The sequence below is a fragment of the Protobothrops mucrosquamatus genome, unplaced genomic scaffold, assembly GCF_001527695.2.
Source record: "Protobothrops mucrosquamatus isolate PMUCROS unplaced genomic scaffold, P.Mucros_1.0 scaffold91, whole genome shotgun sequence".
NCBI classification, from domain to species: domain Eukaryota; kingdom Metazoa; phylum Chordata; class Lepidosauria; order Squamata; family Viperidae; genus Protobothrops; species Protobothrops mucrosquamatus.
The window spans coordinates 747371-759869 of record NW_015386466.1 but is presented as its reverse complement, the minus strand read 5'-3'; the positions used below and the strand labels follow the sequence as shown (position 1 = coordinate 759869).

General features: G+C 36.1%; 1 protein-coding gene across 1 annotated transcript in view; it reads left to right on the top strand.

Annotated features, from left to right (window-relative positions):
* Positions 1–12499, top strand: part of FRMD3 (FERM domain containing 3) — an 81067-nt gene that overhangs the window by 39782 nt on the left and 28786 nt on the right. Inside the window, exon 4 of the mRNA XM_015812504.1 lies at positions 6872–6950. Coding sequence (XP_015667990.1) covers positions 6872–6950 — 79 coding nt within the window. The remainder of the gene's footprint in view (positions 1–6871; positions 6951–12499) is intronic.

The window sequence follows — 12499 nt, the reverse complement described above, 5'->3', positions numbered from 1 at the left end:
GCGGGACTGGCCTAAGGGATTTTATAGGGGTTTTAAATTACTTTTAATTGGACATATTTAAATATTTCGTTTTAATTAAATTTTTAATTAGGCATAATATGTATATATGTTAGTATTTTATCGAATTTGTCAGCCGCCCTGAGTCCGTAAGGAGAAGGGCGGGATATAAATGCAATTAATAAATAAATAAATAAATAAAATAAATAAGATTACTCCCATCTTGTTGCCTTTTAACAAGGCCTTTGAAGACATGGTTTTGTCAGCCAGCTTGGGAACAGATCAAATGGCTTGTCTGATTGGGTTTAAATTGTTTGGGTTTTAACTGAATTTTTAATGTTGCATGCCACCTGTATGGAGTCAACGTGTGTGAGTTAGGCAGCTATATACATTTGTTTAATAAGTAAATTATTGGAGTACAACGACATTGGTTCAATGGAAAAAGCTGAAAAATTGGCTTTTTATTGTCTGCTTTCCCTTGCAACCTGCTCCTCTTCACATCTTCTACAATACAGAATGAGAGTTTGTTGGCATTGTCTAATAATGTATCACAGAATCATACACTTGGAAGGAGCCATAAGGTTCAACTTCCTGCTCAGCGCAGAACCCCAGATAAAAGTATCCCTGTCCAGTGTTTGAATACATGCAATGAAAGGGAGCACACCATTTTCTTAGGAAAGTGGTTCCACTGTCACATTGTCTTAATTGTAGAGATTTTCTTAGCACTTAAGTGAATTGCTATTTAAGATTGTTATTCCATACCTTATACTCCGGGACAATAGAAAACAATTTGCATCCTTGTGTTCACCTTTACATTCTTGAAGAATGGCATAATATCCTTGCTCCATTGTTTTTTCTCAAGACTAAACATACCCAGTTGCCTAATCTCTTCTTGTAGGATTTGATTTTGAATCCTTTGTTCGGTCTTTTGAAAAGTATGATCAATTCTATGCTGTTTGGTGAATTTAGCTATTTCCCTTTTCTCTGCTATATAAATGGTTAAAATTAGACAAACATTATTGCTTATTTCTTTAGTTCAGAAGTCAAAAATTTAAACTTTAGCCTCTATTTAATCTAGGAGGATAGACTTAATTATGCTGAATTGTGACCTATTCCCAGGACATACAGTATCCACAGATGCCAATTCCAGCATTTCTGGTTGGAAATGTTCCATTTTCTAGATCCTTTCAGGCAAGGATTGAGAGAATAAAATCACCCTCTCTCTCAAGGTCTTTTCATATATCATTTGTACCCGGCAGTTTGGAATGAAGTGTCACCAATATATGGATGATACACAGATGTACATTGCTACTCTAGGCTGGGCCAAGAATATACTGTGGAAAGCTTGAACAAATATGTGGAGTCGGTCTGGCGGATGCAAGATAGACCAAATGCTTCCAAGGCCAAATTGCTTTTTAGGAACTTTAGCTTAATTAGGAAGAGGTGGCAATCTCTCTGAAGGAGTTGGTTCATGATCTGGAGTCCTTAATTCACAGTTGCTGCTTATGCTGTTGGTAGAGTAGCCAAGGTTGTCCAATTTTCAACAGTGCACTACTGAAGTAGGAGAACTGCATAGAAGTATCTGATGCTTTCATCACTACTTGGTTGGATTACACTATTGTATGTAAGTTGAGCTTTGCCCCAAAATCTAGAAGTTGGATTGTTGATGGAACAATCCTGTCATAGTAGAATAATGCTGCTACTGAGGTTATTGCAAAGGGATATCAGTAGATTTTGAGGTCCAGTTGAAAATGCTGGCGAGGATGTGCGAGGCCGCTTGCCAAGGCTGAATCTGAATACCAATAAAAATACCACAAAAAGGCCTCCTCAGAATCCCCACTTAGTATGAGGCGAAGGAAACACAGACTAATGCAGGTTTTCACTGTTGTGGCTCTGTACTTTAGAACTCCTTCCTTCTAAGCAATTCCTTCTCTCCTGACACTTTATAAAACTATTAAAACAACCCATCATGCTCTTTGGGTGGCCAGCTAGTGGATTTCTGTTAATTGTATACATTTCATTTTTGTTTTTATTCAGTGTTTTTTTGGCTGTTGTATCTATCCCAATTGCTGGATTGGGCCAGGGTACAAAAATGAGAAATTAATTAATAAGCACATTCTAGAAAGTCTTTTTTCCTTGTTCAGTGTTGGTTTGAATTGCAAGTGATATTTAAAATATGTATAAGTTAGCTGAAATTAGTTCTAATTATATCTCAAGGTTCTCTTCATATTCAGTAGTATCTTTATTGAAACTGGTCTCTGGTCCATGGTGTCACTGCATATGGTATACCATTCACATTTGTATAAGGAAGATTTTTCCCCCCTTCCCTTTCCTTTGTACTTAAATATTGTTTTGTAAATTAATAAGTTATTAGCATAGCTTTAGCTGTATTGAATAGAGTACTATAACTATTTTTTAAAAACTGTTAAGATCTTGAATCTATTCTGGCAAAAACTGGCTCAAATTACAGGAGAGATTGGCAGAGCATTGGGGCTTTCAATATGACATTGTCGCTGGCTTTCTTTGACAGATGAAAGACCACTCTGCCACTATAAATTTTATTATTATGCACCTTTTTTTGCATAAGAATAATTTTGCTTTTTGACTGTTCACATTTATACTTGTAGTTTATTGACAGACTGCTACTCAATGGGTTTGTTGCATGATATATACATATTTAACTGACCCAGTACGATTTTTTTCCCCATGAATTGCTGATGTTTCTCTTTTTGTGATCTTTAGCACTTACTTAAAAGAGTATAATATGTGGTAGCTGATACCACTAAGATATAATTTATTGTATTTATTTGATAAGTTTCTATCCCAATTTTTTTGGAACACTGGGAAGAATAATAAGCTGAGTTTATTTTTTTATAATTTGACTCTTCTCTCGTCTGTTATGAGCTCTCTTTTTGTACAGTAGTTGAAATTCTTTTTACAGTTAGATTCTGCCTTGAATCTTTCTAAAGGGGGAAAGGTGAAAGGAATTATTAATTAGCAGGCTGATAATCTCTGTGAATAAGGTAACAATTAAGGTTAGTCTTTAATTTCCTTATCCACATACTATAAAGGATGTGAAAAAGTATATATTTATCTTGCTTATGTTTTATAGTGTTTATACTTTTGATTAGGTTAAAATACTACGACTATACCAGAAGCCTGACTGAGTTACTGTCTAGTAGGTTTTCACTGACTGTGACTTTAAAGCAGGCATGTCAAACTCGCAACGTCACGTGACGTCGCGCGATGTATCGGAGCTTTTTCGCCATTGCTGGCAATGGGGTGGGCGCGGCTCCGGTATGATGAAACTGGCCCGCGGGCTGGCAGTTTGACATCCCTGCTTTAAAGAAACCAGATATGGTTGCTTTAAATTGAGAGTTCTGAATGTAGAGAAGTAAGCTGATGACAGGTAGGATGTCAGATCTTTCCAGTCAGAAAACCCTGATGGGAGAAGACACAAAGTTCAGAACTGATGGTTCAGGAAAGCAGGAAGCCATGCTCTGACAACATTGATAATTCAGACAAACAACAGAGCCTAGTACCATTTAGGCTTTAAGCAGCAGTCCTCTCACAAGTAATTTCAGCAGATAGACCTTGAAACACATTCATTCAAGAATTCAGAGACCTTGGGAAGAGGTCCCAAGTCTTAAAGTTGCCAAGGTTGAGGACCCCCTGGTTTAGAGCAAGTACAAATCCATATAGATTAGGAATATTACATTACATTAGTAGTTGTAGCTAGGGGTATTTAACCTAGAGAAGTATATATTGAAGACTGCATGATACAGTAGTCCTAAGTCCTTTTCTTTTATAATCCTGGCTTGTGCTGCTGCTAACATTTGGAGGCAAAGTATCTACATACTTGAGCTGGCCTTTCCTTGCTATTCCATATGAAATACGGAGAAAAAAATGGTGTAATTTTTTTAAAACTATAATCCTCCTAAAACAGTGCCTACAAACCAGGAACATCTACTAATATGACATCAAAATATCATTGTTTCGTCTCTACTATAAAGCTGGATGTGAAAAAAAAATTAAAAAGTGCAACTTGTGGTAGCTTAAAAAATTGTTCAAACTATTACCTTTGATTCAGTCTGTTTCTTTTTTCCATTTGGAAAAGAATCTTATAAAAATAATATCTATAATAATTGTCTTATTTTTGGTCATCCTACACACTAGCGTTTCATGGTGGTCACAGTCCCTTGTCACTGTTACATAGCATCAATAATGTTTAAAAATTACGATGTAAAATTATACACATCAGTACAATACCTCCTTGATCTGTGACTGAGCTATATTTCATTTTAAAGTCTGAAATTAATGTATCCATCTATATCTACAACTGTACATGTATAGTCAATGTACATGGGCTTATCTGGGATGTTAAGTCTTCTCGCAGGCTGCTCACTCATATGCATGTAGTTTTTGGTAGACTTAAAATAGCCACCTGAATAGAAACTGGAGTTTGGAATAACCAGATTCATTTATTTTTCCTGTCTGTCTGTTCTTAAAAAAAACCCGCTAACTTGGAGCCATTGCAATTGCATTAGTGATCCTTGACTTTACTCTTGGGTTTTCATTTCTTATTCTTTTTATTTTAGAAAAAAAATTCCAATGGTTCTATTCCTGGTGTATAGTACCACAGTATGATTAGAATGCTACCTACGTCCCTGAAGAGCAATTAACGTAAATAATATAAGGCAGGTTTCTATGTACCCTGAAACTGTGTTTTCATACTGACTTTGGTTTACAACTATCCAGAATTCAAGTGGATCTTAAATAGTAAAAAAACTTGAGGAAGCATCAATAAAGAAGCAAGGTTTTGATAATACTTATTAGATGAAAAATATGAATACATACAATGGAATCTCAGTCAGAATTCTCAGAAGGAAGGAAGGGAGGGAGGGAGGGAAAGAAGGAAGGAAGGAAGGAAAGAAGGAAGGAAAAGTAATATATGGAGAATAGGAAGCAATAAATGATACATGATGAAAATGAAAGCATCTACTTGGAAGAATTTTCTCTGATGCATAACCTTTAGTAGCTGCATAAGACATTTTACACATAGAATTCTTATTTGCTTTGCTTCAGTTAATAAGTTGTATTGTAGGAAGATTGAAATCGTTCTCTTTGTTGTTATCTGAAAGTATAGGAAAAAAACTATATCATAAAAGAAAAACAAGGAAGAACTGTAAATTTGGATTTGTATGAAATATAAGGCCATAGTGTATGGTACAAGCTGTGATATGCCCTGTGTGTCATCACATCACTACCCAAATTATATACAGGTAGTTCTCGACTTAACGATCACAATTGAGCGCAACATTTCTGTTGCTAAGTGGGACATTTGTTAAGTGAATTTTGCCCCATTTTACGACCTTACTTGCCACAGTTGTCAGGTGAATTCCTCAGTTGTTAAATAGTAACACAGTTGTTAAGTGAATGGCGGTCACATGACATTGCAACCGTCATAAATAAGAGTCAGTTTCTAAATGTCTGAATTTTGATCATGTCACCACGAGGATGCTTCAACAGTCATAAATGTGAAAAACAGTCATAAGTCCCTTTTTCCAGTGCCGTTGTAACTTCGAAGAAACTGTTGTAAGTCGAGGACTGCCTGTAACATGGTGACAGAATGATGCACACAACATCACTTGTCCCTTTTTGTCTCCCTGTTGAGAGCCATGCATAAGACAACATTTTTCTCCCCATACAAAGAAGACCAGGCCTTGCCATGTAAACATGGGTATTATGTCTCATTATGATACGAAAGAGTAACATGATAATAATATAGTAAAAATATTGATGAATAATAATGTAATGATATTTATCTATCACAAAGCTGATTAAATATTTCTCAACTAGCCACAAAGGTTAGTACAGGTTGTTCTCATTTACTGACTGCTGTGTTTATCAACTGTTTGCAGTTGCAACAATGATGAAAAGGTAACTTTATGACCAATCCTCACATTTATGACCTTTACAAGTCTATAAAGGAAAGGAAAGCTAAAGTAAGATCATAAGCACAGTCATTGGTTTTACTTAGTGACCGCTTATTTTAATAGGTTGCCAGTCCCAACTGTGGTTGCTAAATGAGAACTACTTCTAGTGTACAACTCTCATACAAAAATGAATGTGGTGAAGATTTTAGCAACACTTATAAAGGGTGAAATTTATGGAAGATTGAGATTATTTTTCAGGAAACATGCATAGCGCTGCATTATCAACAAGTTGCAAAATGCTGGTTTGTATTATCATTGGTACAGTGTCCTATATTTTCCTATTGAATAAACAATCTGTAAATTGTTACAAAATATCAGTAACCATGTTAATAAATAATATAAATAATATTTCATAAGATATACTTTTCTACTTTCAAAATGATATTAATCAACAGACGCGGTAAATCAGTTGCTATTCTGTAGTTGATAAAGTATGTGAAATGAATACTCTTCTTAACAGTTGCAACAAACATTAGAAAGTTACCTGAATTCTCCTTACTGGTAAAATCAGTGTCTTTTCTTGTTGCAGAAATCTTTCCCTGTTGCATTCCTGTTTTAAGTTTAGGATTACAGGGTTCTAGATTGATAATTACACTGTCCAATTCTGCTTTTTGTATTCAATCCAGACAGACAGAATAATTAGCAGGATTTTTGCATAAACCGATCAAATAAAAATTACAATGTGATATATATATATATCTGCATTAACAAGCTATAGCTTCCTTATGCTTTGAACTTTGTGCCATACTTCGAGCTTCGTTATTTATCATTTGCTTTTTTTTCTTCTTAATTTAATGCACTGCATCTCACAAGTTGCATCTCACGAGAAGTCATGTTTTATATAGCTGTGCTCATGCTTTTTTTATATAATGTTTCAGCTCATCCACCATATACCATGTGCTTTAGAGTGAAATTCTACCCGCATGAACCCCTGAAGATTAAGGAAGAGCTCACCAGGTATTTTTGTCCTGTCCATGCATTTAGTGCTTTAGTAAACTTTTGTGCTTTTGCTGGCTTTTAATTTTATACATATTTTCTAGGATTTAAAGAACGGTTTATGAAATTAATTAATAGTATATGTGTCGCACGTAGACATGTTAGATATTAGAGCTACCTTAAAATATTAAGATAATAATTTAATTATCAGTGCCTATATTAGGCACATTCTAATTTAAAATACAGTCTGTAAACTTTTGAGTGATTCAGTTTACTGTCAGGTAAGATATAAACAAAGCTGTTACTGCCTTTATTTTTAAATGGAATGTGCATATTACTTGATAATTGGTGAAAAAAACTAAATGGAAGGAAATTTGATTGCTGTTGTATTAACAAAGAGTAATAGAACTGTAAATGTGCTGATATTGAGCATTACATATGTAGAATTGTGCAAAGTATTAGAAAGAAGGGCTTTGTAAAGCTTATAGGTATGAAAGAAGTACTCTTCCTTAAAGTATTAAAGCAGCTACATCCTTTGGAAGCTTGTGCAGCTTGTTCAAAGGCTGTTCCTGTGTGCATGCACAACCATTTCATCTTGCTAGGAGTTTTGGAAGAAGAGTTATCTGCACAAGTAGACAACTGGGAACAGATTTAGCACTTTGAGAACGGGTGTTTTGCCCAGGCTGACAATTCCACAGAAAAGGCTGTGTTTTGGGGAGCCAAAACTCATGGCAGGAAATCTGGTCTCAAAGTGCCTTGAATTAATGCTTAAAATTCTAGTAGAGGATCTAGTATCTCATCCTGTACACCTGCATAATGAAATAATTTGCTATTTTAGATGAATGATCTCATGAACTATTCACACATAGGAAATCCTGAACTTTTGTAATTTTGTACAATAGCAATATTAGAACTACATGAACAAATAATTAAGCCAGTAAAGTATCTGCTCTGAACAGAATTAGATGGGGAAAACATCATTTAGATAAGGAGAGATTAACAATAGGTTCTAAAGAAATGCATTGCTCTAAGACAGGGCTTTTCAACCTTTTCACCCGTTGTACCACTTTTAGGATATGGCAACATCCGAGTACCACCAGTCGCCCAGCAAGGTGTCAAAAACTTGATGACCAAAAAAAAAAAAAAAAGGAAAAAAGTGATAAAGTACTGGTAGTCCTCGAATTACAACAGTTCACTTAGTGACTGTTCAAAGTTACAATCGCACTGAAAAAAGTGCCCCACAAGCCACAGCCGAGCAAGACAGCGCCCGGCGGCGCTCTTCCTCCTATCCAAGGTTTTCATTGTTGTGAGCATTTCTGTTGAGGATTGGCAGTGGGGGTGGGGTGGGGGGTGTTTGGTTTTTATTCCCCCGTCTGCTGGGTGGTTGCAGCAGGTTTCGGTCACTTCACATGACCCTGGGACACTGTGACCCTCATAAATATGAATCAGTTGCCAAGCATTTGAATGTAAATCACAAGACCCTGGAGATACTGCAATATTCCAGCTGATTGGCGCTTCTGAGCTCAGCAGAAGTGTCAGGATCAGTGCCGAGCTCCAGTTGGAGCCTGGCACTGATCCTGGCGCTTCCACTGAGCCCTGGCAGCCTTGAAGAAACGCCAATCAGCTGGAAAGCGGCACTGATCCTGGCGCTTCCGCTCAGGCTTGTGCGATGCTGCCACCGGTTCAGCTCATTCCCCTCCCCCGCTACTTTTCTAGGATGGTCGCATACCACCTGCCAGGTGCAATGTACCACAAGTGGTACCCGTACCACTGGTTGAAAAGCCCTGCTCTAAGAAATACTGATCTGCATTAAAGAAATGAAATATAAACTGTTTTTATATTTTTGGGAAATAAAAAATAAAAATAATATGTCATGAAACAATGAAATCATAACTACTATCTCATCCCCATGGAACCTGTATTACATAGGTTTCATATATTCTATGATAAATTATTTCAGAGAGGTTTGGAAGTACTGGTAGGACAATATAGGATCCCAAAGGAGATACACATAATCTTCATCATCAATCATTCTATATTCTAAGAAAAGCTTAATTAATTTTTTTTCTGACATTTGAACAGCAGACATACAATTTTTTTTTGCTACCGGAAACATGACGTTTTAAATCCTAATCAAATTAAATTTACAGGTTTTAGACGGTGTCCTACAGACATCATATCTGCCAAATTTCAGGGAGATAGACAGAATATTTGTATTTAAAAGGCAACTTCTCTGTTTAGGAAGGCATAACTTCATCAGCTTTTCACAAGACTTACAAACTTTTTAAAAGACTGATCTTTTTAAATAGTGCTTTTTAGATCATTTTAAACCAGAAATCCTAGATCAATCTTGTAGGGGGTTAAATTAGTATGGCAGCTTTGATCTGTACTTTAATTCCAAATAGATATAAACTGTGGAATTTTGACATGACTCTTTCAGAGATTCTAGAAATTACTCTGAAAAGTTTTTAAATTAATGTAGAGTGGGTACCAAAAATGATGATAAATTTGCTATAACTAAAAGCTCTGATGAGGTCAATAAATACTGCGTTATCACCATTGTCTTGACCAGGGGTAGTCAACCTTGGCTCTGTTATGACTCGTGGACTTCAATTCCCAGAATTCCTGAGCCAGCTGGCTTAGCTGGCTCAGGAATTCTGGGAGTTGAAGTCCACGAGTCATAAAAGAGCCAAGGTTGACTACCCCTGGTCTTGACTCTTCTCTCTGGGTACCTATAGTAACAGCAAATATTACATTTTGTGAAAAGTTCTCTTCATCTACAAATTTTGCTTTTCAAACAGGATGGAAGGGGGGGGGGGTTATGAGTTGGTTATTGTGTCAGAATATCAAGCGGGCATTAGATATGAATGAAAAAGAAATGTCTTGTCTTATCATTTTCATCTCTTCTCTCCATGAACTTTTGAAACTTGATTTTCAAATTTTTCAGTTGGCAAGAATGCAGTGTAATATATTGCAATGCCAATCAGTAATTCAACCCAAAAAGTCATGAAGAGAAATAAATACATACAGCTTTTGAAATGATCTTTAAATGAAAATGTAAAACGTTCTTCAAATAAGCTATTTCTTCAAACAAGCATCACTATAACTTCAAAGGAGATGTTGCTGTTTCCATTCTCTTTTGTTTGAAAAAAAATACTTTGACATCCCCAAAGACAATCTCTGTCAAAAGCATGTTATTTTATTTTGACAGCATATTGTGAATAAATAATATCTGCTGTTCGCTGACAATGCTAAGGAAGTATATTTCCTTCTATGGTTTTGTAAAGAATTTTCACAGATATAATTTAATACATTTGGGGAAAATAAATCATCGTCACAAAATATAAAAGCAAATGTATTCTCACTTTAAATTCCATTTGCATTTAGAATTGATAGGAAAAAGTAAAGTCCTTCTAGTTTAACTTCTTATTGGGGGGGATTTAGTGTTTGTAGCAATAATTCTTTATTGACCTTCTTATTTTATTTTGTTCCTAAAATATGTTAGGCTGAGATGTAAATTGGTGAAACCAATCTGAAACTATTAATTTCAGAACTGCTGACAAATATATATATATATATTTCCACACAAAGCTAGAATAATTCAGGGAATATGGTCCTCATACAATGTATTTGCATTTTTGTTTAAGCATATATATAAGGAATTATTTCCTTCTACCATAGTAATCTTAATGGATTTGTTCAAAAACTAATTTTAGAGTGAAGAGACTCAAAAATGTCCTCCAAAGTCATCCAGTTTTGTGTTATCTTATGCACAATATGCCATAGTTAGGTTTGTTATTTCTTATAAATAGTATTTTGATGTTAGTATTTTTGACCTGAATTATTTTTAGATCCTATTATACTGATTGTTATTGTTCATCAGATAGACAGACAGACACAAAATACTTCTATTATTAGATATTTTGATTGATTCAGGACTTAGGCTGTAATAAAATTTATTGATTGATTGAGACTGAAGAGAAAAATATATAATTATTAATCAAAGTAATTATTAATCCAACTCTATCCTTTTTTCTGTTATAAAAATTAAAAGTTGGTCTGCAATTTTAAAATTAGTATATTTAAAGGGTTTTAGAATGTGTACATGTGTACTGGGGGAATCCTGAAAAACAGCACATAAACTCATCAAACGCATCATGTTAAGCCTGGCAAATCCATACTATAATTATATAGTAAAGTTAATTTATCTATTCCTATACCATTTACAGGTTGTCCTTGACTTACAACCACAATTGGGACTGGGATTGCAGTCGTAACTCAGGGCTGTCTTAAAGCAAGAAACTGTACTGATTTACAACAACAATCCCGGTGTTCCCCATTGCAGTTGTCACCAGAGAATCATGGGTCATTAAATGAGTACCCATCCTAATTCAAGCCATTCCAGATTTGGTCCCTTCCCAAGCCTCATTAAAGTAAGGGACTACCTCCAATTTCCCCCCACCTCTCTCCCCCATCTACACCCTTTTAGCCATCCTGCACCCTGCCTTGTGTGGCTCTGGGGCTACTTGCCACTGTCTGGGAAACCTCGCCTACCCCAACAAGCCCAATAATCATTTGCCCTACTGTCTTCTCTTCCCCAGAATCATGTGGTTCCTCATGCTTAGCAAATATCAACAAGCATTAATTTGCTCCCAGTCCAACCCAATTCACCAGCAAGCACGACCAAGTATTTGTTTGCCCAGCTACCTTGTCTCCTAATTCCTTGCACAGACTTTTCACCTTTTGCTGTTTCCTTTCCTGACCCAGCTTCTCTGGAGAATGTTTCTGGCAGCACACATGGCTCCCTGAGCCTTTGTAAAGCTGTGCTGTCTTCCTAACACTCTACTAACTTTCCAAAGGTCTTCCAATTCAATAAAGGGAAGTTCACCCTGTCTTTAATTCACTGGTTCCACTCTTGAACTGCTCTTGTTATTAGGAAGTGGGCATACGTTGATGAGTTAAACGCTAGCAACAGCTCCAACTTATCTCAAAGCAACCATAGAAATATGTGCCCTTGAACAGACAATCCTAATGGGCAGAAGACATGTAGAGTTAGTTGCTTTTGAATTAACAACAGCCTTGGGAAGGATGATTTATGGCTTGTAAAGCATTTCTGACCATTGCAAAACTCACACACTCCCATGGACATGTGATTGCAGTTCTGAGGGCTTGGCAACCTGTTCACACTTACAGGCAGTTACCAAATGCCCGGCAATCATGCGATTGCCATTTGTAATTTTCCCTAGAAAGTCAGCAAAGAAAATTGCAAGCTGTTGTCACCTGTTGTGAGGACTCCCTCATAGGGAGAGAAGATATGGGGAGGCAGGGAGACAAGGATTTATTCATTTTATATCATCTTTATTATTTTTACAAATAAGGTAGCAAATATATCCAATATATCTTCTTCCTGGTATTTTCCCCACAATAACAATCCTGGGAGGTGAATTGGGCTAAGGTCACTCAGCTGGCTTCCATGGCTAAGATAGGACCAGAACTTACAGTCTTCTGCTTTCTAGCCTAGTGCCTTAACCACTGGACCAAACGTAGCATACTAAAATACTTGTTCCCTG